Source organism: Carlito syrichta, unplaced genomic scaffold (assembly GCF_000164805.1).
Source record: "Carlito syrichta isolate Samal-C Ts95f unplaced genomic scaffold, Tarsius_syrichta-2.0.1 Scaffold302318, whole genome shotgun sequence".
NCBI classification, from domain to species: domain Eukaryota; kingdom Metazoa; phylum Chordata; class Mammalia; order Primates; family Tarsiidae; genus Carlito; species Carlito syrichta.
In genome coordinates this window covers 401,527-429,492 of record NW_007246414.1, presented here as the reverse complement: position 1 = coordinate 429,492, position 27,966 = coordinate 401,527, and the positions used below count along the sequence as shown (strand labels likewise).

The 27,966-nt window shown below is 42.7% G+C and overlaps 1 protein-coding gene across 1 annotated transcript in view; it reads right to left on the bottom strand.

The window, feature by feature from the left end:
• ECT2L (epithelial cell transforming 2 like) overlaps positions 1–27,222 on the bottom strand; it is a 102,873-nt gene extending 75,651 nt beyond the window's left edge. Inside the window, exons 1-3 of the mRNA XM_021711479.1 lie at positions 27,112–27,222; positions 7,064–7,235; positions 5,450–5,562 (exon numbers count right to left, since the gene is read on the bottom strand). Of these exons, the coding sequence (XP_021567154.1) occupies positions 5,450–5,562; positions 7,064–7,165 (215 nt within the window). The 5' untranslated portion in view covers positions 7,166–7,235; positions 27,112–27,222. The remainder of the gene's footprint in view (positions 1–5,449; positions 5,563–7,063; positions 7,236–27,111) is intronic.
• Between the last annotated feature and the right edge of the window lie 744 nt (positions 27,223–27,966).

Below are 27,966 nucleotides of genomic sequence, written 5' to 3'. Positions count from 1 at the left end.
CGCAAAGCCATCCTGACAACAAATGCCAATATTTAATTCCATTGGCGGAAAGATCACCGGAGCCCAGCAGGTTGACATTGGGGTGGCTGTGAGTATGCCACTGCACTCCAGCCTGGGCAACGGAGTGAGACACCAATTCAAAAAGAAAAAAAAAATTAATTCAGTTAAATAATTAGGGGAAGGAAGAGTCAGAATGACCTGGATTTCCAGACCTGCCTTGGATATTTAGAAAGCAGTTATTTTAGATACAGGTGTAGAGTTTATCTTTGAATACTCCCCTCTCCTCTCCAACAAAAGTTATCTGCTTGACCAAATTTCAATCAGGCTTCTGAACCTTCTCCTGACTCATCTGTATACTTCTTTGTCAAGTCCAGTTTTAGCAAAGAACCCTGCTAAGTGAGTTTAGCAAGAAACTCCACCCCCAGTATCTGATCAGGTTCCTCATTTTCTAAGCAACGCCCCACCCCACCCCCCACATCTTGCTCACAGGTAATGTCTGAACACCCTGGCCTGTGCTCAGCTAGGCCAGTGAAGACAGAAGCCCTCTTTCCCCTGACAGGACCTCAACGTAATTTTCCATCTTGCTCTTGGCTGTCAATTCCTACTTGCTCATGCTGTATTTGGAATTGACCCCCCACTGCTAGGCCCCTTTATGGTGGTCCCTATGCTTGTCATGATGGTCCTGAATAACATCTGCCTTACCGTCTTCAAGAAGTATCACTGGATGATTTTTTTTTCTGTAACAGCTTCACCACCTCCACCCTGAAATATTCTCCTTTTAAGTGGACATTCAGCAACTCAGGGTGATTTAGCTGTTCTACACGACCCAGCGGGATGTCTCTGAAAAGCTACACACCAGATTTCCTCACAGATCACAGTGGAGACGATGTCCTCAACTGAGCCCGCACAGAGGCTGCTTGAAAAGAGTGGATGGGGGCGCTGAAGAGGGAATGGGGTCTATTCTCTCTTACATAAGTGTCATTTTCAGTCTGTTCTGATGAAGACAAGTGACAAGAGCTAATTCCTCATGAACTGTTTTGATCCCCTTCTCTCCCAGCACACACACAGACACACACACCACTCCGAGTCACTGCAGCCCCCTCCTGGGAATTCAGTTGCACAGATGCGGCCCCACCCACCCAGGAAAACTACAAGTTTGAGCAGCTCCAGCTCCCGAATGAAAGGACTTTGTCTCTGAGGCATGGCAAGCTGCTAAGCAGAGGCAGTTTGAAACCGGTCTCACCAGTGTGGCAAGGAGACTGATTCAGACTCCTTGTGGGTTTCTCCAACTGTGACAGACACAAACAGCCCAGTTTCCTTTAAGGAGTCACAGGAAAGGTCAACCTAGTCAAGCGGCAGGGAAAGGACACCACTAGAAACCATTAGTCACGGGACACGGAAGCACAATGAATTGGGGAACAGCCATAACTGAGGTATGAAAAATTGCTGGGCATGAAAGATAAGCAGAGAAGGCTTCCCAGGGGAGAGGCCATTTAAATGGGGTGAGAAGGAGAATTTTCCAGAGGGATGATTTAAGAGCTGAACCTTTGAAAAAATTAGTCTTAAATATCATAAAATTCCATGTAAGTAATCATCTTAAAACTTAACAATAGAGAATATTTATTAGAACAGAAAACTCACATTTTAAAATATATCTTATAGAAATTAGAAAAAAACTTTAAGAGAAAATTGTGATAATGTATTTCCTCCCACCCATATTGCAATACCCTATTTATAAACTTTAACTCCCTAAATCAAAACAAAATTATCAGCCTTCCAAGTAGTTGAAACTTCAGGCATACACCACCAAAAATAAAACCCCAAAAACAAAAACAAAATTATTTGAAAATCACAAAACATCTAAAAGAATGGCCTTTCTACCTTAAAAAAAGGTATTACAAATGTAAGCTTAGCTTACATATAAAGATTTCAAATATTCAAATAATGCTAAGTTATCTCTCAGTTGACGAGTTTATTCACAGTTATGAGGGGAAAGAAACTACAGGACTACATATGATTCAAAAGAAATATTTAATAATTAAAAGTTGATTTACTGTTACCATTGGGTCTAGCAAGTCTACTCCTAGATGTATGCCTAAGAGAAATTTAAAAATCCATATATAAAAACTCGGATGCAGATGTTCATGCCAGCATTATTTACAATAGCCAAAATGGCGAAATAGCCTGAATGCTCATCAGCTAATGAATGAATCAATAAAATATTATAACACATCCATACAAATGAAATATTATTTGTCAATAAAAAGGAAAGAAGTATTAATGCATGCTACAAAACGGGCAAATCTTGACAACATTATGATATGTGAAAGAAGCCAGTTACAAAAGACCACATGCTGTTTGATTTCATTTGTGTGAAAAGTCTAGAAAAGGCAAATCTAAATAGACAGAAAGTAGATTAGCGTTCACCCAGATCTGGGGGGATGGAGATGGGAATTTAATGGGTAGGGAGATTCTTTCTGGGATGATGAAAATGTTCTAAACTTAGATTGTGGTGACGGTTACATAACTCTATGATAGTACTAAAACCATGAAATTGTATCCCTAAATGATTGATTTCTATTGTATATGAATTGCATCTTCATAAAAATGTTTAACGGAAAGTCGATTGTATTGATTTTCATGGAATCATGAAATACAAACTGCTTTAGGTGGAAATACACCTGCTGTCAGACAAGGCAGAGTAATTTCACAGAACCAGTTAGTTCTATATTTTTGTCCCACAGAAAGAAGAATTTAGGTACCAGACAAAAATGCAATTTCTCGTGACAAAATGTCAGGCCTTATGTTAAACTGTTTCAAAATATACCACAAGCTCTCTAATGACCTCCAGTGGTCACAACTAAAATTGCCTGGTTTATGGTAACATGAGCCTAGACCACCGTGCAATAAGCCGGTCTAAATGTGGGATTTGATATATTATTTTCTCATTTAGAAAGCTGCAAATTTGGAGTAATAGGAAGCATAGCCTACGACTACCACAAAATGCCCCTTCCCCAGATCTTTAAACATTGGCTGTTTTTCTGTGTCCTATCTTTGCAGTCTCTTTCAACAGAGCCAGGAAGATGCCTGTCTCCTTCTGTGATTCCATCAGGGAGTCAGTTAATAATCAGTGTCTGTGCCCACAGATGCAGGATAGCTGCCAAGGAGGAAGAAGAAGAGAAATGACTGATCAAAAGAGATGGGCAGGAAAAAGTGTTAAGAAAGAGTGAGACAGATATCGCCAGCTCAAATAAATCAATTTGCACATGACCAGTTCTCAGATACTTTTTGGTAGCTATCTAAGAAATTCAAAGGTTGGCCTCTCCTGCTGCCTCACCTCCAGGTTCTAGTGAAAGCAACCAACACCAAATAGTGCCTTATCTAGCATTCCCCTAAAAAAACAACAACAAAAAAAAAAACAATAAATAAGTCCAAACTACTTCACACAATCTCCCCTGTAGGCTTGATGAAGTTCCAACTCCCTCTCCTCTAGGTGACAGGTTCATTTAATTGATAAAGGGCAATGTTTCAGAAATAGCATTCTGTTATCACCCTTGTTGCTGGCCTCAGGCTAGCAGAAATCCGCCAGACTGACACAGGGCCATTTATTGGAGATGAATCCTAGGAAACCATCCTTCCAGGCACCTGCTATCAGCCCGGTTGAATTCTTCAACCAGATCCAGGCACACTGGAGAGCTCTCTAGAATATTTCCATCAGCCTATACATTTGAATACCCCATTCATAATAACTAACATCTGATATTTGCTATGTTAATTAGCAAAGTATCTGGAATAACTGAGGTATCCTGACCTTTCCAACCCAGAGCTAGCTAATGACCCCTAGAGTACTAAGTCCTGATCAGAACACTAGCTACCCCTGGGTGTAATTTCAACTAACAAATATCACATTGTCTAAACTAAGTTTTTTTTTTTTGAGTTGGAGTCTCACTCTGTAACCTAGGCTGGAGTGTGATGGTACACTCACAACCCCAGCAGCCTTGACCTGCTGGGCTCAGGTGATCCTTCTGCCTCAGCCTTCCAGCCTATAGGCATGCACCACCATGTCCAGCTAATTTTTGATTTACTGTAGAGATGAGGTCTCGCCAAGTTGCTCAGGCTGGTCTCGAACCCACGGGCTCAGGCAGTCCTCTCACCTTGGCCTCCCAAAGTGCTGGGATTATAGCCGTGAGCAACAGTGCCTGGCCGCTAAGTATTTCTTTTTCTTTTTCTTTTAATTTTAAAGATGTGGAGTACAATTCAGGGTTAGGTACATAAATGGTCGTCGTACAGGTGAAGTTTGGGCCTCCCTTTGGTTCCCACTTGGCCTGGTTTGAGATCACGTATTCTTATTAGTGCTATATGCACCTCCCTCCCCTGGCAGTGTCCCGCTACTGTCAACCCCTTTCATGTCGTATTATGATAAATATTCAGGGTTCACTTATGAGTGAGAACATATGGGTACTCAGTTCTCTGTATCTGTGATAGATCACTGAGTATGATGGACTCTAAATTCATCTAAGTTGCTGTGAAGCCCATACTTTTGTCCTTCTTTATTAGGCTGAATATTTGAAAGTAAACTACAAACACAATGTCAGAGAAGGGGAGGAATAAGAAGAACTCCTCCTTGGCAATCCTTACCCACGTGTATACAAGTCTCGCCCATAAATGTGCCATCATTACCACTTGTATATATTTTTTGGATCCATCCATTCATTAACAATTATTTGCAGAGTGTTCACCTATGGCCCAGATACCCATTTGAAATATACTGTCTGTCTGATAGTTCCAAGGAGAATTTGATATACTAAAAGAATATTTAAAATTCACTAGCTGAAGCCATTGACAAGTTTTTGCCAAAATCAAACAGTCCCACCATGGTATGAGGGTGTTAAAGCACCCCCTCACCAAGTCTCCATTTCAGCCTCAAGAAGGAAAGAAGTAGGCCAGGCATAGGGGCTCATGCCTGTAATCCCAGCACTTTGGGAGGTCGCATCGAAAGTATTGTCTGAGCCTGAGAGTTAGAGACCAGCCTGGGCAGTATGACTAGACCTCGTGTCTACAATAAATACAGAAAAATTAGCCAGGCATTATAGCATGCACCTGTACTGCCTTGTACATGCACCTGTACATGCACCTGTACCAGCCTTGGAAGGCTGAGGCGGGAGGATCGCCTGAGTCCAGCAGGTCGAGGCTGTGGTAGCCATGAACGTGCCACTGCACTCCAACCTGGGCAATAGAATGAGCAGAGTGAGATTCCAACTCAAAAAAAAAAAAAAGGAAGGAAGCACTAGAAAAGTCTGTTGGTAAACTTTAAAATATCAATTGCCTTTTTTTTTCTTTCTAGGACAAAAACAAAAAGAAAATCCTTATTAAAGGTTATATAAACATTTTTACTATATTTTGTTTTCTTTAAGAACCAATGAAAGTTATATCATTAGGCTACAATTACCTTAATTGTGATTTAGTGCATCGTAAAAAAATTGTGGATAAGAATTCTTGGCGTTGCTTGTTGGTCCAGAGGTCAAACCAATGACTTATAAGAGCAATTCTTTCCTGAAAGAGCTATGAGGGGGTAAGAGGAGATGACATTTTGCAGTACAGTTTGATTTACTCTTAGCTGCTTAGCAATCTCTAGACAATCTACCAACAACTAATATTTGCACAGCACATTACATTTCACAAAACACTCTCCCATATATAGTAGGGGACTCTCCTTTCAGGTTAAACTGTTTTTACCCAGGGATACTGACAAGCCCAGACTTGTTGGGTGGGTTGGTGGGAAAGGCTAGTGAGGATATAATTACAGAGGGGCCTCAGGAAAACAAAGAGGTAATGATTCTTGGCTCATGTTTCCACCTGGGCTAATGCCGCCTATTGAAACAGAGTCCATATATTTCATCTTGAAAACACATACAGGCTATGCTAATTTAATTGCGAAAACAGGACCATTTGAAGGTCCATTACATTCTAGAGGGTTTTTCTTTAAAAATATGGCAACACAAGACCCAATATATCAAGTCCCTGGATCTTCATAGCACCCACCAAGCTTACAGTTAATAAGTTTTACTAAATAGCTGGTGTTAATTGTGTCTCCAGGGAAGACATATAGAACCAGAGTTCCCTAAACGTGGGTTTCAGTCCAGCTTTGCTCAGATAGACATAGAATACTCACTGTCTTATTATTAGAGGTCAGGCTTTAGCCCCAACCCTGTCTGGTCTCCTTCCCTAGTGAGTGAGACTGAACCCAGGAGGGCTCTGCGCACCAGGTTTGCCTTCTCCATCGTTAGAACTGTCCTAAGTCATTCAATGACAACTTCCTATATTATCTTAAAATAGGATTGGCACCCCCAGGCCACATGGAACCATCCAGTCAGCACAGGAGGGAAGAGAGGATTGTAGAAACACACAGGGAAACATGCATGGATACTCCCACATCACCAGCACTAAAAGCACCTTCCTCTCACCTCCCCCACCCCCCACCTCCCACCCTCATTACACTAACTTGTGTGTGTCCTGGCGGTCTCTACTTTGTCGGTGGAGGCACAGAGAAAAGCGGGAGGCAGATCTGGAACCTGCCTCAAGGTAGGAGTTGGGGACTGGAGTGCAAAGAGACTGTCACTTGGACAAAGTTAGGTCTGTTTTTCTTTAAACTGACTCAAAAATTAAATTCTAGAGGGTCTTTCTTTAAAAATATGACAGCATAGCCGGGCTCGGTGGCTCAGCCTGTAATCCCGCGCCTTTGGGAGGCTGAGGTGAGTGGATTGCCTGAGCCCACGGGTTCGAGACCCGCCTGGGCAGCGAGACCTCATCTCTGCAATAAATAAAAAAATCAGCCGGGCGTGGTAGCACGCGCCTGTAATTCCGGCTACTCAGAAGGCTGAGGCGGAAGGATCGCCGGAGCCCAGCAGGTCGAGGCTGCGGTGGCCGGGAGCGGCCTCTGCACTCCAGTCTGGGCGACAGAGTGAGACTCCGACTCAAAAAAAAGACAGCATAAGACCCAATATATCACAATAAAAGTAGCCTTACAAATTGAACTTGTTTTGCTCTAGAGTATTTAACTCACCTGTCTGTTTAATGACATGTTGCTAAAGGGTGTCCAGGCACTGAATCTTGTATGGTAGCTCTCTGTTTCCAGGGTTTTCCGAGAAGACTCCCCAGCTGACATCTCAGCAAATTATTTTCTTCCACTTTTGGAAATTACAGGTTTATTTCAATAGGAGTATAATTGAGATCACCTAGTAATATTCAACATATGAATTAACAGAATTACAATGATTGATATATATAATAAATGTATATAATTACAACAGTAATATATATCTGTGTGTATGTATACACATATAATATTATTCTCATAAGAATTATAGTAATTCATATATATAGCATACAAAGGGGGATCCAAAAAACCTGGAATTTATTAAAAATTACTACATATTTAAACTTGTCACCTTCAAAGCACTGTCCATTTGATGCAATATACCTACCAAGATGATTTTCCATGGCTCAAGATAGTTTTGAACTTGTCGATTTTGATGCCTATGAGTGCTTCTGCAAATTTTGTTTCACCTCTTCCACATCAGCAAAACATTTCCTTTTGAGAACTTTTTTCATCTGGGGAAACAAAAAAAGTCACACTGATATTGAGACCCTCTAATGTCTGTCTACATTGTCACAGCCCCTAGAGAAGGATGTGGCCAGGGATCAAGCGCTCCTGTACATTCCTGAACAATATTCCTGAGAACTAATAAAATATGCACTTCCCCTTATCTCCTGTGCACTCTCAGTGAGTAGCTTCGGGAATCGTTGATTTCCCTATAGTCTATGCTCCATCAACTGAGAGATACAAATCTTCTTTTACTCTCTTTTGCTGAGTGGTTTTAAGTTTGAATAATAGTATCAATGTTATTGTAAGCCTTGTGAATTATATAATTTTTGAATCAATGTAATTGTAAGCTTTGTGATTTGTATAACTTTTGCATAATACATGATGTCTTAGGCCCTTTACTCTACAGCAAGCTTGATTGACACTTCTGCCGTACTAATAAAAGCTATGAGGTACCTCTGATACCTGGCACCAGGAAGTCTGGACAGAGAATGTCACTATCAATAAATGTGGCTGAAACTCAAGTTCTATACAATGCTCTGCTGATCACATGGCTAATGTATAAGTACTGACAACTCTGGACTACAAAAGTGAACTGTAAAAACCTAGAGAGTGGGCAGAACCATTTTGAAAGACCTTGAGTCTGGCTCTGCTCCCTGGATTCGACCCCAGAAATAAACTTCTTTCTACCAGTTCCCTGTCCCTTTGATTGACTGGTATCAAGGGGAGCAACTGAGCATTACTCGGACCATAACAATTCAGGCCAAGATCGGGTGAAAAGGGAGGATGAGCATGGGGGTTTTCCACTTTGGGTCAAAAACTGCTGGCCGGGTGTGGTGGCTTAAGCCTGTAATCCCAGCAGCCAAGGTGAGAGGATTGCCTGAGTCCACGGATTCGAGACCAGCCTGAGCAAATTAGTGTGACCTCATCTCTACAATAAATCCCAAAATTAGCCGGACATGGTGGTGCATGCCTTAATTCCAGCTACTTGGTAGGCTGAGGTGGGAGGATCGCCGGAGCCCAGCAGGTCAAGGCTACAGTGACCCGGGACATGCCCCCGCACTCAAGCCTGGGTGACAGAGTGAGACTCCAACTCAAAACAAACAAACAAGCAAAAAACTGCTGAACACTCAGTGCAGTGTGGGCAGGTGGGCTCATAAATCTCCCATCATGAAATGGGCAAACATGCTAAAAGAATCTCTCCCGCAAAAAAATTCACTGAAGCTGAACACAGTCTCTCACAACAATGCTAGCTGATAAACTGATGCCAATGGGTTCCTAGACCACCTCCTAGCAGGGAAGCCTGTACTACAAGGGACCCACCCTCTGAAAAATAGTTCCTGGTTTTTGGGGTCCCCCTTCGTGTGTGTGTGTGTGTGTGTGTGTGTGTGTGTGTATGTATATGTAAGCCATACCAGTACACACAAGGAACCCATGAACTCCATATCATTGCAGTTATTTTGTCTTTATCTATCTGTATCCAAATCTGAATCTAAACAAAACTTGTCTTTTATTTTGCCAAGAAAATAGGAGGTAAACAAAAATGTTTTAGGAAATACTATTAATAACTCAGAAACGGGCATGATTCATCAGCCAGAAAGGTTGACTTTTTCTGTCCTTGGCAAGAATTTGAAGCACTTTAAAAGGACACTCCCCCTGCTCATCTTTTGAGGACAATTTAGAAAAAAAAGGGCAAATGTATGACTACTGAAATGAGTGACTGAGGCTTAGGTTTCAATCATCAAGGTTTATTAAGTCAGCTGTAGGGCGTGTCCAGGAAAAACGTGAGCCACAGACACATCCATGGCTGTTTATCAGAAGAGATTTTCAGGAGGTTTGGTGGTAATACATTTCTTTATTGAGGGGTATGTAGGAAGAGAGGAAGGTGGGCAGTGAGGTGAACCATTACATTCCCGGGAGACTTTAGTTAGTCTCCAGTACATCTACATTTTACATAAGGTGAATGACTGAAGAGATAAAGGAAATGAAGGAAGGATGATCAATTATGCTCACATCTCTGAGTAGGTGGAGGAGGGAGTCTTGGCTTTGTCCTGCATCTGGGAAGATAATCTTGTAATGACATTATCAGGGTGGAATCAAACAGACGTTAGCTTTAGGAGTTAGACTTAGATTGCAGACCTAAAGTTGGTAGGTCTTTGTTTATGGAGGCCAGCCAAGAATTTACTCCTGAATGATCTGTGGAGGCAGTTCTTTGCATATGCCTGAGACCATTTGCCTTTCCATGGGGATCTGGCTGATGTGTAATGTTCGTAACAGCTACTCATTTGGAAGAGAATGCTGCAGTGACCTTCCCTTTTGCACACGAAGCTTGGAGGGGGTCCTCAGATTTTGAAATTTTCCTTTACATATATTAGTTATCTATTGCTGTGTAACAAATTACCCCCCAAATTTAACAGCTCAAAACAATAAACACTTATTACCTCAAAATTTCTGTGGGTCAGGAATCCAGGCACAGCTTAGTAGGGTACTGTATTAGTCTACTAGGGTTGCCATAACAAATTACCTCAGACTGGGTGGCTTGAACAACAGAAATGTGTTTTCCTCACTGTTCTGGAAGCTGGAAGTTCAAGATTCAGGTGTCATCCATGTTGGTTCTGGTGAGGCCTCCCTTCCTGGCTTGCAGACAGCTGCCTTCTAGCTATGTCCTCGCCTGGACTTTCTTCTGAGTGCATGCAGACAGAAATCGCTTGTGTCTCCTCCCCCTCCTCCTTCTCCTCTTCCTCCTCTTCCTCCTCCTCCTCCTCTTCTTCTTCTTCTTCTTCTTCTTCTTCTTCTTCTTCTTCTTCTTCTTCTTCTTCTTCTTCTTCTTCTTCTTCTTCTTCTTCTTCTTCTTCTTCTTCTTCCTCGGACACCACCTTATAACCTCATTTAACTTTTATTACCTCCTTATAAGCCCTATATGCAAATATAGTTGCATTGGGGGTTAGGGATTCTACATGTGAATTTGGTTGAGGGGAGGGGGAAAATACATTTCAGTCCATAACCAGTACCTCTGTGTCAAGATCTCGTCTCAGGCTATAGTCCAGGTGTTGCCCATGACTGCAGACTCACTGAAGGCTCTGAAACTCATTCATGTTGTTAGTGGGATCCAGTTCCTCACAAGCGGTTGCACTGAAGCCTGCAGTTCTCAGTCTGTCCGCTGGAGGTCTCCCTTGCCTCCCTTGCCCCACGGCCCTCTCCACAGGGTAGCTCACATGGCAGCTGGCTTCCATCACACTGAGCAAATTAAAAAGCAAGAGAGGGCACACAGAGGAAAGCCACAGTCTCTTTGTAACCTAACCTCAGGAGTGACATCCATCAAGTCACTAGGTGTAGCCTACACGTACGGGGAGAGGGTTATTCGAATGCATGGGCAGTAATATAGTTTATCACAGCTCATTCTACCGGTCAGTTCCCTTCCTTTTCTGCATGCAAAACACCACTTATTAAGGGAGGGATCCCTACAGTTCCATCACATTAATATTTTTAGCTCAGAGCCCAGAGAATAAAATGACTCACAACAGACTCTACAAATGCAGATAGAGCTTCTTTTGAGCCAAGGATCTTTGAACTAAAAAGATAAGTTGTCTGGCCCTTGCCCCTGCATACAATATATGTAATGGTAAAACAAGGAAAGCATAACTGCAATAGACATTCCCGCTGTTAAAGGAGAAGGACAATATAGTCAAGGGTCCATAGCAGCTCCGAAATCCTGCTGTTCAAGGCTGGGGCCATGGTCATTTTCAGCCTCAAACAACCACATTCTCCTTCAGACAATGCTAGTGATTCTCTTGACCATGCCAATTTCTCATAACGCACCGCAAATTATCTTCTTGATTCTAAACAGTGCTATGCACCACAATTGTTTAGAGACATTTCTATTTTCTCATTAAAGTTAATTGCACGTATTTTGAGGCAATCAGTCTTCCTTAGAGAGAGCCAAACACAGGCAGGGTACAGTGGCTCACGCCTGTAATCCCAACACTTTGGGAGATCATGGCGAAGGATCACTTGAGGCCAGGAGTTTGGGGCCACTCTGGACAACATAGCACAACTCCATTTCTGCAAAAAATTTTTTAAAAAAATTAGCCCAGCATAGTGATGTACGCCTGTAGTACTAGCTACTCAGAAGTATGAGTGAGACAGGAGGATCGTTTGAGCCCAGGAGGTTATAGTGAGCTGTGATCATGCCATTACGCTCCAGCCTGGGCCTCAGAACAAGACCCTGTCTGTCTAACAACAACCAAAAGAGCCAAACTCTAAGTGTTCCTTCTCGGAGATTTTTTTTCCCAACTGAAAAGTATTTGCTTACTGACACTTTGCCCTATTCAGATCCTGGTGTGATAACTATACTTTTGACATGGTCCTTGCTATTAGGCGGAGTTTTTTTGTTTTTGTTTTTGTTTTAAGTTGGACTCTCACTCTGTCGCCCAGACTGGAGTGCAGTGGCCGCTCCTGGCCACCGCAGCCTCGACCTGCTGGGCTCCGGCGATTCTTCCGCCTCTGCCTTCCAAGTAGCTGGAACTACAGATGCGCGCTACCACACCCGGCTAATTTTTTGTTTTATTGTAGAGATGAGGTCTTGCCAAGTTGCCCAGGTGGGTCTCGAACCCGCGGGCTCAGGCAATCCATTCACCTCAGCCTCCCAAAGCGCGGGATTATAGGCTGAGCCACCGAGCCCAGCTAGGCGAAGTTTTAAGCAGCATTTGTTACTCTAAAGCCTTCTCGGTTTTTTCTCTACTAGTTTAATTTGTGAACCAATTGCTCCTTCCAACCTTGCAAGTCCCTGAGATTGGGGGCTACCTCTGACTGAATTCCTTTTCATTCCTGCTTGCACATCAGCCAAATATTTTCTGTACTCCTCTACTTCTTGTAGTGCCTTGGCAAATGCAGCCAGGAGCAATGAACTCATCCTTGTAATATTCATTCTCTACCTCTTTGCATGAAGTACAAACTCATTAGGTGTATGATGCGCCCTTTAATCTATTCCAGATTATAGTTTTACAAATATTTTCCACTACGTAACATGGATTGCCATCTTTTCAAGTCTCTGGTAACAATTTCTTGCTGCCAGGCAGGATGTTAATTCCACATAATTTGGGATGTGTTGCTGTTGTTATGGCAGCATCCTACTCTGGGAAGCAATTTCTGTATCTGCTAAATATCTAAGGAAGAAATAATACTACATTTACAGCTGGGCATAGTGGCTCATGCCTGTAATCCGTGCACTTTGGGAGGCCGAGGCAAGAGTATTGCCTGAGTCCATGGGTTTGAGACCAGCCTGGGCAACATGGTGAGACCTTGTCTGTCTCCATAATAAATCAAAAAATTAGCTGAGCATGGTGGCACACACCTGTGGTTCCAGCTACTTGGAAGGCTGGGGCAGGATTGCCTGAGCCCAGCAAGTTGAGGCTGCAGTAGTGTGAGCATGCCACTGCACTCCAGCCTGGGTGATAGAGTGAGATTCCTACTCAAAAAAACCAAAAAACAAAAAAAACCTACATTTACACAAAATTGTCCAGAGAATAGAAAAAGTGGGAATGATTCCCAAGTTCTTTTATAAAGTCAGTATAACCTTGATGCCAAAACCCAGCAAGGACTTTACAAGAAAAGAAAAATACAGGGGTATTACCATAAATATAGACGCAAAAATCCCACCAACATGTTAGAACACCCAACCCAGCAATCTGTGAAAAAGATCATATGTCACTACCAAGTTGGATTTATTATTGAAATGCAAACTTGATTTGACATTACAAAATCCATGTACTTTTATCATTAACAAAACAAAAAAGAAAAATTATATGGTAATTTCCACAGATACAAAAAGTACTTTTGATAAGTGCTTCAACACCTATTTATGACCCAAAAAAAGTCTTAGCAAACTAAGACTAGAAGGGAACTTCTTTTTTTCTTTTTTTTGAGTCAAAATCTCTCTCTGTTGCCCAGGCTGAAGTGCAGTGGTACGCTCATGGCCATTGCAGTCTCGACCTGCTGAGGTCATCCTTTCACCCCAGTCTTCCAAGTAGCTAAAACCACAGGCACACACCACCATACCTGGCTAATTTTTTTTATTTATTGTAGAGATGAGGATTCACCAAATTGCCCAGGCTGGTCTCCAGCCCATGGATCCAGGTAATCCTCTCACCTCCACCTCCCAAAGTGTTGGTATTACAGGCATGAGCCATTGAGCCCAGTTATATCCCCTATTTTTATAAAGAATCACTCCTATACTCTCTCCTTCTATTCTTTCCTTCTGAGTCACCACCTGCCACAGCCTTCCAAGTTGATTCACCACCTACCTCAGTCTTCCAAGTAACTGGAACCACAGGCGCATGCCACCACGCCCAACTAATTTTTTTATTTATTGTAGAGATGAGGTCTTGCCAAGTTGCACAGGCTGGTCTCAAACCCCTGGGTTCAGGCAATCCTCTTGCCTCCACCCCAAAGTGTTGGGATTACAGACATAAGCCACTGTGCCTAGCTAGAAGGGAACTTCTTAATCTGAATAAGGACATAGACAATAAACCTACTGTAAACATAAAATGAAAGGTAAAATGTTAAAACCTTCCCTCTGATCACTACTACCGTCTTTATTTAACATTGTTCTGGAAATTCCAATGTGATAAACAAATAAAATAAAATAAAATGTCTATTTATTTTAAGAGTCAGGGACTCCAGCCTGGGCAACTTGGTGAGACCTCATCTCTATAATAAATCAAAAAATTAGCCAAGCGTTTTGGTGTGTGCCTGTAGTTTCAGCTACTTAGAAAGCTGAGGCTGAAGGATGGCCTGAACCCAGCAGGTCAAGGCTGTAGTGGCTGTGAGCATGCCCCTGCACTCCATCCTGGGCATCAGAGTGAGACTCCAACTCAAAAAAAAAAAAAAAAGCCAGGGTCTCACTCTGTCATCCAGTCTGGAGTGCATAGGCATGATCATAACTCACTGCAGCTTCAAACTCCTGAGCTTAAGTGAATCTCCCACCTCAGCCTCTCAAGTAGCTGGGACTACAGGCATGTACCACCATACCCAGTTAATTTTAAAATTTTTTCTAGAGACAGGGCTTCACTAGATTGGTCTCAAACTACTGGCCTCAAGCTATCCTTCCACCTCAGCCTCCCAAAGTCCTGGGATTACAGGCGTGAATCACAATGTCTGGCCTATATAACAATGTAAAAGGAAAAATAAAATTGTCATTATCTATTAGTAACATAATTGTATACAGAAAATATTTTAAGTCTACTGAAAATAGACAAATTTAATAAATAAGCTTAGCAAGGCTGCTGCATACAAGATTGACAAAAATCCATTGCATGTCTGTATACTAACAACAAATATTTATTAAGTAACAATATATTATTTATAATAGCATTTTAAAAATCCAACTTAAATAAAAGGGTAACAAGTATTTCACATAGGATACTACAAATTTCATCAATATTTTAATGATATAAAAAACAGTGTATATCTGTGTAAACATTGGTACTTCCAAATTAATCTATTACTCAGTATAATCTCATCAAAACCCAACAGGTGTGGGGTGTATATGTGTGTGTGCATATATGCCTGTGTGTGTGGGTGACAAACTGACTATAAAAATGTGTATGTAAATGCAAAGGATCAAGAATAGCAAAGACAGCCTCAAAACAAAGTGGTAGGGCTTTCTCTACTTAATATCAGGACTTATTTATTATAAAGTTAGTTTAAATAAAAACATGAGATATTGGCAGAAAAATAGGTGAATAAATCAGTGGAGCATATCAATGAATCCAGAAACAGATACACATACACACACACACACACACACACACACACACACACACACACACTCCATTTCTTTTTTTCTCTTTTAATTTTTTTATTTTAAAGATATGGGGTACAATTCAGGGTTAGGTATACAAATGTTCATTATGCAAGTACCCTTGTTGATGAAATGTGCCCCCTCTCCCCTGGCAGATTCCCACTACAGGCAATCCCACCCCACCCCCAACCTTCTGGCAGTTTCCTGTTACTGCCAATCCTTCTCTTATAGTATTACGATAATTGTTCAAGATCCGCTTATGAGTGAGAACATGTAGACACTCCATTTATGACAAAGAAGCAGTAGGAAAGAGAGTAACACATAGAGTAGGAGAGCTGCTCAGTGGGCCCAGCTGGCCCTCAGAAACATGAGAAATAATAAAAGATTATCAGTTGAAGCCACTCATTTTGAGGTGGTTTTTGATTCAGCAATAAGAAAAAAAAATTGGTACCTGGAAACAGATTATTGCCAAAATATAACTTAAACATTGATGTCAGGACTGGGCAGCAAGTGGAAATTTAAAAGGTGGTGAGAAGACAGTTTAGTGGTGTCTGGAAGAGCAGTTAAGTTACTAAGAAAGGCTGGAGAGAAGGTGACCTGCATTATGTAGCTGTGGAAAGTTTAGTAACACTGTTGCCTGCTCTAATGTGGAGGGTAGAAAATATATCAATAAATAAATAGACCTGGCTAAAGAGATTCCAAGCAGGGTATAGAGAGTGTTGATTAACTTCTTTAGCTGTCCAGTAAGAGAGACATGAACGAACTTGACAGATCTATCTAGTTTTGGGGAAATTTTAGTGGAAATTTAGAATATCTAGTATAGTATCTCCAGCAGGCAAAAGAGTCTCAAAATAATAAATGGTCTCAGGGCAAAGATCAAATCAAAGGTGTAACTGCAAGACTCTACTTTTTTTTTTTTTCTTGTAAAGACAGGGTCTTGCTATGTTTCCTAGGTGGGTCTCAAACTCCTGGGCTCAAGCAATCCTACCATCTCGGTCTCTCAAATTGCTAGGATTTCAGACTTGAGCCACTGCAAACAGCCTACCTACAGTTAGGTCTTTGAAAAATTTAAGGTCATGCCTCATAGGTCCTCACATTTAAAAAATAACGGCCAGCTATGGTAGCTCACACCTGCAATTCCAGCACTTTAGGAGGCTGAGGCAGGAGGATCACTGGGTGTGATGGCAAGCACCTGTAGCCCTAGTTGTTTGAGAGGCTGATGCAGGAGGATCACTTGGGCCTAGGAGGTTGAGACTGATGTAAGCTCTGATTACACCACTGCACTCCAGCCTGAGAGACAGAGTGAGAACCTGTCTCTGAAAAACAAAAATGAAAAATGCAGTTTGCCTTTGAACAACACAGTTGTTCAAGACCGTGCAGATACACTTACTCACAAATTTTCTTCTGCCTCTGACACCCCTGAGACAGCAAGACAAACCCCTCCTCTTCCTCCTCCTCCTCAGCCTATTCAACGTGAAGGGGTGACAAGGATGAAGACCTCTATGATGATCCACTTCTACTTAATGAATAGTAAATATATTTTCTCTTCCTTAGAGTTTTCTTAATAACATTTTCTTTTCTCTAGCTTACTTTATTGTAAGAATATAGAATTAACACATATAGCATACTACATATATGTTAATAGACTATTTGTGTTATCACTAAGGCTTCTGGTCAACAGAAAGCTATTGGTAATTAAGTTTTGGGGGAGTCAAAATTTGTATGTTGATTTTTGACTGGGAAGATGTCTGCACCCCTAACTCCTGCATTGTCCAAAGGTCAACTGCAAAAGAGTTTGAGAGAATCTTATTCTTCCTCAGCACTCTCATTCACTGAGGGATAGAGAATTGTGGATAGAGCTTTTGTCTAATGAAACAGATTACAACTAGATACATACGAAGCCCACAAAATTGTCAAGAGGGTCATGCTGGTGAAAGCATGATCAGCTTGAAATAAAAATGAGCTGGGCTCGGTGGCTCAGCCTGTAATCCCGCACCTTTGGGAGGCTGAGGTGAGTGGATTGCCTGAACCCGCGGGTTCGAGACTCGCCTGGGCAAATTGGTGAGACCTCATCTCTACAATAAATCAAAATGAGCCGGGCGTGGTAGCACGCGCCTGTAGTTCCAGCTACTTGGAAGGCTGAGGCGGAAGGATCGCCGGAGCCCAGCAGGTCGAGGCTGCGGTGGCCGGGAGCGGCCACTGCACTCCAGTCTGGACGACAGGGTGAGACTCCAACTCAAAAAAAAAAAAAAATTGCCGGGCTCGGTGGCTCAGCCTGTAATCCCGCGCCTTTGGGAGGCTGAGGTGAGTGGATTGCCTGAGCCCACGGGTTCGAGACCCGCCTGGGCAGGCGAGACCTCATCCCTACAATAAATCAAAAAGTTAGCTGGGCGTGGTAGCGCACGCCTGTACTTCCAGCTCCTTGGAAGGCTGAGGTGGAAGGATCGCCGGAGGCCAGCAGGTCGAGGCTGCGGTGGCCGGGAGCGGCCACTGCACTCCAGTCTGGGTGACAGAGTGAGACTCCAATTCAAAAAAATAAAAAATTAAATAAATAAATAAAATGTATCAACAAGAACGTCCACAGCTGCATTGGATAGCTCCAAATTGGCAACATCCCAAGAATCCATGAGTACCCAAATGAATATGTATATTATCATATATTCACGTAAAAGAGTGCTATACACCAACGAAATGAATAACCTGCGATATGCAACAATCTGGACAAATTACATACATTCCATGTTAAACAAAAGAAGTTGGAAACAAGGTAATACATTTTGTTTGGTTTCATATATACCTAGTTCTATATGATGGGGTTAGAAGTCAAGGTAGAGTTTAGCTATGGGGGAGTGAGGAAGACTGAAAGGGGATACCAGAGGAGATTCTGGGTGCTGGAACTAATTCAGAGTGGGAGCCCTACACTTTCCTTCACTCTATAATTCATTAAGCTCTACTGTCATGATTTATAAGCTTTTCTCTATCCTCTATATCACTCAAGAAGTTTGTAATCTCATTCACGACAACATGAAATGCGATCTAAGTACCTAGAAAAAAATAAGAGTGCAAACTTTTATAAAGAAAATTATAAAACTTTATTGAAAAATATATTTTTAAGAACCTAAGCAACTGGAAGATACATGTCTTATTCCTGGATTAAAGGACTTGGTAAAATGAAAAGATTAATTCTCTCAACTTGATCTACAGATTCAATGAAATCTCAGTGAAAAAAATTCCAAGAGATATTGTGAGGTGTGTGTGTGTGTGTAACCTCAGGGCTGATTCTAAAATATTTATGGAAGTTTAAAGGCCCCAAAACAGTCAAGGCAGTCTGGAAGAACAAGGAAGGGAGACATGTTTCTAGATATCAAGAATTTACAGGCCGGGCTCGGAGGCTTAAGCCTGTAATCCCAGCACTTTGGGAGGCCAAGGTGAGAGGATTGCCTAAGCCTGGGAGTTCAAGACCAGCCTGGGCAACATGGTGAGACCTCGTCTCTACAATAAATAAATAAATAGATGGGCATGGTAGCGCACGCCTGTAGCTCCAGCTACTTGGAAGGCTGAGGCAGAAGGATTACCTGAGCCCAACAGGTCGAGACTGCGGTGGCCATAAGCAGTATGCCACTGCACCCCAGACTAGGCGACAGAGTGAGACTCCAATTTGGGGAAAAAAGAGAATTTACTATAAGACCATAATAATAAGATCATGTGGTATTAGTTTGGGGACAGACAACTAAACATGTGGAACAGAAGAATATCTCCAAAATAAACCCAAGTACACATGGACACTTGGATGACAAATTAAAAGGAGAAGATATGAATTTTTCCATTTACAGAAAACAGATGATCGTTCTCAAAAGAGAGAGAAATTCTCACAGTATGCTCATATGTCAACTATCTAAAGACTTTTGATATATGTAAAATCAATTATGCATGGCTTGTGAGTCCCCGGAAGACAAAATTAAGAACAATGAATGATGTCAGAGAAGAAGATTTTGGCTCAATCCAAGTGGGGGGGGGAAATCACTTCATAGCTTCAGTTGTGTCAGGAGACTATATGCCCATTACTGGAGATAGGAAAGCTTAGTTGCATGACCGCTTGTCAGTGATATATACAAGGTATTCTAGCTGGGAGCATCAGAAACATCTAAGTTCCTAAGTAATCTTCTGTTGCTATCAATCCCAAGAATAGAAAGAGTACAACGTGGCCTGGAGTAGCTGAAGAAGCTTTATTAAAGAGTTGGAAGAATTCTAGAATGAGACAAATATTTGCAGTGCCTTTTTTCTTACTACACTTGAATGAGACAGAAGCACATTTTAAAAAAGAATGTATTAGAAAGGCATGTGCCATATTAAGCACAATTTTAGAAATGTTACAGAAGAGCTTCACAACATCGTGAGCACCAGATTTGGATCCTTGCTCTGACTCCCCCAAATTGAAGCTCTACAAGTCATTTGCTGTCTGAGCCTCAGTTTCTTCATGTGTGAAGCAAGGCAGTGATGTATCTTGGCCAACTGCATTACAGTAATGTGTTGTTCAGATAAAAACCTCATGACAATGTGGGAAATTAAATGCCCCCTTCTGAATCAACATTAAATCAAAACAAATTCTTAGTTTCATAAGATGTCCAGCTGTTGTTATGTGAAATTCCTCCAAGAGCCAACATACAGATTTTTATTTAGCAAGTTCTCAAAATCATTCTTATCCTCTGTGTTAAGGGATTACTGAGTTACATAATTGAGTTGAACATCACAGAAGGAATGGAGTTGCTGTCTCTGCTGGTGGGCCTAAATGTGTGAGTATGTTCAGCACGTTATGTGTGCAGACCTATATGTTGACATTTCTACAGAATTATTTTCATTATGTAAGACATCCATTTTGCTGACTAGCTAGTCAACCTAGGGAGAAATGGCAGGCTGGCAATCACTACTTCTTTAATGGAATGATTTCTTATTCCAGCATTTATACATTTAAATTGCTCTAAATAGTAGTTCTGTGATTAAACATGATTGGGGGAATGATTGACTGAACAAAAATTAAACTTATTTCTTTTTTGTAGGGTGTCTTGGAAGTTTTAATATGCTCATGTTCACACAATGTGTTCACACAATGTCTCTCCAAAAGGAAAAAACAATATTCAGCATTGTTTTCTTGTTCATTGTTATATGAAACATATCATGGTATGTATTGATTAGCTAATGTGGTTATCATAGTGCTTATACAGTGCTGTGTAACAAATTGTCCCACAACTCAGTGGCTTAAAATAACAAACATTTATTGCCTCACAGTTTCTGTGAGTCAGGATTCTAGGCAGAGCTTGACTGGGTTCCCCAGCTCAGGGTCTCTCACTGTCCTAGTGTGAGCTAGAGAAGCTGGGCTGGGGAAGAATTGACTTCCAAGCTCACATAAGTGGTTTTAGGCAGTATCCACTTCCTCCTAAACTGTCAGAACAGAGGTTTTAGTTCCTTGCTGGTTGTTGGCTAGAGGCTCCCCTCCCATGTGGAACTCTCTATAGCTGAGCTCACAAGAAGGCAGTTCACTTCCACCCAACTGAGAAAGGGTTAGAGCGAGAGAGGGAAGGCAAGATGGAAGTCAGAGTCTTTGTAGAACATAACCTCAGAGACATACCATCACTTTTTGATTAGCTAGAATAAGAGTCAGCAAACACAGTCAGCAGGCCATATCTGGGCCACCACATGATTTTATAAAAAAGTTTTATTGGATCACAGTCCATCTCATTGATATATTGTCTATGGATACAATGTAATTGAGTAACAGGGAGAAAGACCATATAGCCCACAAAGACAAAAATATTTATCACCCTGACCTTTACTGAAAAAGTTTGCCAGTTCCTGCCTTACTAGAAAGTTCAGCCCACATTTAATGGGAGGAGATTTACAAGGGCATAAACGCTAGGAAACTGAGGACATTGGGAGTCATGTTAGAAGATGCGTACCACAACAGTGAGTGCCTTACAGTAGGCACTTGGCAAGTATTGTTGAATGAATGATTGTTCATATTGCTGTGTTTGAACGTGCCACCTCCAAAATGCAGGTATTGAAGCTTAATGGCCAATGTAATGGTATTAAGAGGTGGAGCCTTTAAGAGGTAATTAGGCCACGAGGGCTCCTTTTCTTGTGGATGGGATTCAGGCCCTTATAGGGTTTCACATGGCATTCAACTTGCTTGTCTTCTGCCTTTTGCCACGTGAGGACAGAGCATTTCTTCCTCTCCAGAGAATGCAGCAACAAGGTACCATCTTGGAAGCAGAGAATGGCCCTTACCAGACAACTGAACCTACTGGCAACTTGATCTTGGACTTCCCAGAACTGTGAGAAATAAGTTTCTGTTTCTTACAAATTATCCAGTCTCAGATATTTTTTAATAGCAGCACAAAGACATGCATCTACCAATTTTCCAAATTCAAGGACTAAAAAGCAAGGTGTTGGAAGAAGAAAACCCAACTCCTTCACCAATTATTAGGATTTGATAATATGTCACAACTGTGACAATTTATCAACTGTGATCTTCTTACTAGCAATTTCCATCATTAAACCTAATGAGTCATATGGGAAAATAAGCTTAGAATTGAATTCATAGGTAGATCTGACAGATTACTCTTTCATGACATCAGCAAATTAGAAGAAAAGGAAGGCTTTTAAGGTCCTCATTTGAGATGAGAATTTATTCTGGGGCAAGAATGCTTATTGTGAATTATATTTACAATATGGTAGTCACCAATACCTTATAATAGAGACTCACAACCTAAGCATAGACTGGTGGCTCACACCTGTAATCCCAACTCTTTGAGAGGCCAAGATGGGAGTATTGCTTGAGGCCAGGAGTTCAAGACCAGCCTGAGCAATATAGAGAGCTTTCATCTCTACAAGAAATAATTAGCCAGACATCGTGGTATGGGCCTGTAGTCCTAGATATCCAGGATTTTGGATGAGAGGATCCCTTGAGCCCAGGAGTTCAAGACTGGAGTGAGCTATGACTGTGCTCCAACCTACACTCCAGCCTAGGCGACAGAGAGAGATCCTGTCTCTAAAAAAAAGAAAACAATGAAATGCATAAAACCAATTTTCATCCATTTCTCATGTTTTCAATGTGTCTTTTCTCCAAAAGCCAAGATACTGTACCCTGAAGTTCATCCTTGACCATTTAGGAATAATCTTGTTCTTCTACAAAGTGGCATGTCCAGTAGGCATGTCACTATTAGAAAAATATAGGTCCCGGCTTCCTTCTCACTTACAGTCCCATTTTTGACTTTGAACTGAAACTCCAGTGTGAGTGATGCTAGCCGGAGGTCCCTTTGTTACCTCACTCTGTAAAGCAAAGGCCCTAAATGTTTCTAAAACCGGTTGCAAGAAGGGAATAAAACAGAAGACCCCAATCTGTGGCTCTTCTCATTTGTAACTGGATTCAACAAACATAATAAGTAACAAAATTAAAATGGGGTGGAGATGTGTACTAAATGGTATGGTTTAACATCTGAATTTCTGTTTAGTGTCTACACTGACTGGCACCACACTAACTAAATCTTTCCCACACGTGAGTTCTTTGAATCCTTACATTCACCCTCGGAGTTAAATTACAGAAGAGAAAAACACAGTAAAGAAAATAATTCATGGTAGTAAGTGGTTATCAAGTTTAAACATTATATTGGCTTTTTCCCAAAATGTGAATGTAAATTGGGTTGAATGTAAAACTGCTGTGGATTTATTAGGGAATACAGTTTCTATGACATGGCTGACTAGACTTTACAACTGGCACGCTAATGAGGAACCTGGTAATTGACACCAGCACGTCTATGCTTAGCCAAAAAAAGGGGAGGGGCCTGTTGTGTGACAACCTGTGATATTGTGAAATAACAAGAAATATAATATTAGTCCCTCCCTCAGTTCTTGACATAGAGCTCTTAAAACTTTTGTAGTTAGAGTGCTAGAAAAATCTTTTGTTCTAATAGCTGGTCTTTGACCCCAGTTCCTGACACAGGGCTTCTAAATCCCTTGGAATTTTCTAGGTGCTAAGAGCATCTTTTGTTTAGAGGAGGTGACTCTTGGTGGGCCCCTAGATTGCTCCGGGGTAAGGGCTGGTTACTAGGGGAACTAACCATGTAATTACAGGGTTAGAACTTCCAGCTCCACCTGCTGACCTCTGGGGCTGGGAGAGGGGCTGAAGGTTGAGTTGATCACCAGTGGCCAATGATGTAATCAGTTGGGCCTGTGTAATACATTCTCCACAAAAAGCCACATGGACAGTGTTCGGGCTTCTGGGTAAACTGAACGTGTGGGGGTGCCTGGAAGCTTCCTACCCCTTCCATACACTCTTCCTTATGCATCTCCTTCATCTGGCTATTCAGCTGTATCCTTTGTAATATTCTTCATCATAAATGGGCAACATAAGTAAAGTATTTCCTTGAGTTTTGTAAACTGCTCTAGCAAACCAATCAGACCTATGGGGTAGCAGGTCATGGGAACCCAGATTTACAGTGGGACAGAAGCACAGGTCACAACCTGGGACTTGTGACTGATCTCAGAAGTGAGAGCAGTCTTGCAGGACTGAATTTTTTTTTTTTTTTTTTTGAGTTGGAGTCTCACTCTGTTGCCCAGTCTGGAGTGCAGTGGCACGCTCACAGCCACTGCAGTCTCGAACTGCTGGGCTCTGGTGATCCTTTCACCTCAGCCTTCCAACTAACTGGAACAATAGGCATGTGCCACTATGCCTGGCTAATTTTTTTGATTTTATTGTAGAGATGCGATCTCGCCAAGTTGACTAGGCTGGTCTTGAACCTGTGAGCTCAGGCAATCCTCTTACCTCAGTCTTCCGAAGTACTATGATGAGAGGCATGAGCCACTGTGCCCAGCCTTTTTTTTTTGTCAGGGGTCTCACTCTGTCAACCAGGCTGGAGTGCAATGGTACCATCATGGCTCACCATAGCTTCGACCTCCTGGGATCCGGAGATCCTTCTGCCTCAGCCTCCTAAGTAGTTGGGACTATAGGCATGCACCACCATGCCTGGCTAATTTTTTTTGCTTTTTTTGTAGAGATGAGGTCTTGCTATGTTGCCCAGGCTGGTCTCGAACTCCTGAACTCAAGCAATCCTCCTACAGTGGCCTCCCAAAGTGCTGGGACTACAGGCATGGATCACTGTGCCTGGCCAAGTATTGAGCTCTTAACTATGGGATTTGACACTAACTCTGGGTACATACAGGTCACAGAGTTGGTGGCCACTGGAGAACTGGTTTTCAGTGGGGAAAAAGCCCCACACATTTTGGTGGCCAGAGGTAAAGTATTGTGTTGAGCGAGTGTGTGAGAGCAGAGAGGAAAAAACTGCTTTTTTTCCTCAGGACAACCAAAGCCAGATTAAGGGACTGAGATGGCTGAACAATAGCTTGTCCATAGAGAGAACAAAATCATCACTGGGGCACTCAGAAAAGCCGTGATGTCAATTAACTGTGTCCACAGGTGATTGTTATACAGCTGGAGGAATACAAGAGAGTCTGGTCCTGTTCCACCACGGCACATAAAGTGGCTTCGAAATTAAAACAAAATATCGTTCCTTGGCGCAGAAGTATATATATACCTACATTTGAGTATTTCTGCAGTTCACACAAGCAAGCTGTGCGGTTTATTTTATTATCTAAAATGATCATTCATTTTATTATCTAAAATTTGCTTCCTTAAATATGCCTCCCAAGTGATTGACTCTAAAAATTGCAGAAAAGAAAAATGTGTGTGGCCGGGCGCAGTGGCTCATGCTTATAATTCCAGCACTTTGGGAGGCCGAGGTGAGAGGATTGTCTGAGCCCGCGGGTTCGAGACCAATCTGGGCAATTTGGCGAGACCTCATCTCTACAATAAATGAAACAATTAGCCGGGTATGGTAGCATGTGCCTGTAGTTCCAGTTACTTGGAAGGCTGAGGCGGAAGGATCGCCGGAGCCCAGCAGGCCGAGGCTGCAGTGGCCGGGAGCGTGCCACTGCCCTCCATCCTGGGTGACAGAATGAGACGCCAACTCAAAAAAAGAAAAGTGAGTGTGGTTGGTGAAAAAACAGAAACGAAAGACAATTCCAGTTGAGTTAAATGTCCCACATTCAGGGGCTCAGGGTATGCGAAACATAAACCAGTATATAATTTTTTTTTTTTTTTGAGTTGGAGTCTCACTCTGTCGCCCAGACTGGAGTGCAGTGGCCGCTCCTGGCCACCGCAGCCTCGACCTGCTGGGCTCCAGCGATCCTTCTACCTCAGCCTTCCGAGTAGCCGGAATTACAGGCATGCGCTACCATGCCCGGCTGATTTTTTGATTTATTGTAGAGATGAGGTCTTGCTGCCCAGGCGGGTCTCGAACCTGCGGGCTCAGGCAATTCACTCACCTCAACCTCCCAAAGGCACGGGATTACAGGCTGAGCCACCAAGCCCGGCTTATAATTTTTATTAAATACACAAAGGATAATTAAAGTGACAGCATATTTTGAGGAAATCTACAGTTTTATTTAAGTTTCTTTTTTTTTTTTTGTGAGACAGTGTCAGGCTAGGATGTGGTGGCATAATCATAGCTCACTGCATCCTCTACCTCCTGGGCTTCTACCATTGTTTTGGAGTCACTGGAACTACAGTGCGTGCCACCAGGCCTGGTTAATTTTTTTTTTTTTTTGTAGACATGGCATCTCACTGGGTTGCCCAGGCTGGTCTTAAACTCCTGGCCTCAAGCAACCCTGTCACCTCGGCCTCCCAAATTGCTGGGATTACAGGCGTGAGCCACCATGATTAGCTTGAAATCTGCAGTTGATAGCACAGGTGGTGAGAGAAAATGCCATACTTGTGCTGGTATTTCCAAGTGCTGGATGTGCTCACTGATGTACAAGGTTGAAGCTACAAAACCAAAGCTGTAGTAACAAACAAGAAGCAGCTGCACCAATTAAATTCATTCAGGAAAAGTAAACGGTACTGTTGCTATAAAACTTTCAAGCTGTATTTTCTGCCATTGCATAACCGGTTTAGAGCATGATTTTTGAGGTTTCCGAGGAGCACACCGGTCACGTTTCCACAGAACAGACGGTAAGGGGCTTGGATACAAACGCATGGGTTGCGCGGAACTTTCATACAGGTGATGTCAGGCTGTTGTGTTCTGATCCTTTCGGCAAGGTTTATTAATAAGCACAGCAGTGCTATTAGAAAGATCAGTATTTAGAATACCACAGATTTCATTATTTGTCCTATTCATCACATCTTGGCATATTAACTCTTAGAGCTATAGCTATAATTACGCCTGGATCCACTTTGCGTTCCTCAACCCGCCCCCCATTCGTGGATCCCATGGTAGGAAAGAGGGTGAGAACTGGCAGGAGGAGGGAGGGACTTGGTGTGAAAATCAGTGTTTCCCAAAGCGCTCAAGAACTTTCGTTCGCTTCTGTCCTATCTGAGTTCCTGGAAGAGGTAAGCGTTCACTTGCCACAGCCCCACGCAGACCCGACCCTACGCACGGATTGTTCTTGTTTCTCCCCAGAGTCTCTGGAGTCTTTTGGCCTCTGGAGGTCAATTGCGGAGCTGCTAAGGGCCTCCAAGGTCATGGAGAAAGTGCCCAGCGCCCGTGTCAGCGCTGCTCAGGATCTTCCTGGGACTACCGAGGGGAAGCTAAGCCGGCCCAGGAGCTGTGCTCTGGGCGGCTCCAAGCTAAGGATGACCGAGAGGCCAAGGCTTTACCTCCGGGAAGTGGCCCAGAGGCCCGGCACGGTGGCGGCTGTCTCCTCCTGGGACCGCGCGGTGCAAAGCGAGATCGAGCTCTCCGGCCTGCAGCCCCGGGAGAGGGCTGGGGCACCGACAGCGCCATCTCCAAGGGGACCGACCACGCGGGCCCGCAGCCCCGCCCCGCGCTCCCGCGGCTGACCTTGACCTTCCCAGGAGGGAGCGCCCAAAGCCGGGCTCCGCGGGCCCCACGCTCCGCGGCCGCGGCGCGAGTCCCGCTGGGCCCAGGAGTCCGTTCGTGGCAGGAAGCTTCCGTGGGATCCGCGGGGTCACTACCCGTCCTGCAAGGCGCCCAGCAGGGGCACCAGAGGCTAGGGGGCAGGGCCCCTCAGCAGGTTTGGACACGGATGCCAGCGTTTGCTTGGCCTCAACTTCAAGGTGTGATAGGAAAGGCGGAGTTTCTTTATTCTTTATCATGTTCATCTTCAGCAAATCCTCAGAAAATTGTAATACTTGTAATTCCCATCTTTAGCATATATATATAGGAGGTACAAAAACAAAAACAAACCCTTCCTGATTAGCTTCTGATGGTTCTGGTCAAAATGCCTGTAAGTATTTCTGAAGCCTGTATGGTGTTCCCCCCCCCCCTTTGGCTGTAATAGTTATTGCCATAGAAAGGTGTTCACAATACATTAAATACAAAAAACCCAGAAAACCATTATGAACAGTATGACCTATGTTTTTTGTAAATAAACTTGTTTAAGGAGCCTGGAAGTATGTACTGAAATAGTTAAATGGTTTGGTCTGGTGGTAGGTTTTTAAAAATAATCTGTAATTCAATTTTTCCTACAATGAATATACAACACCTATGCA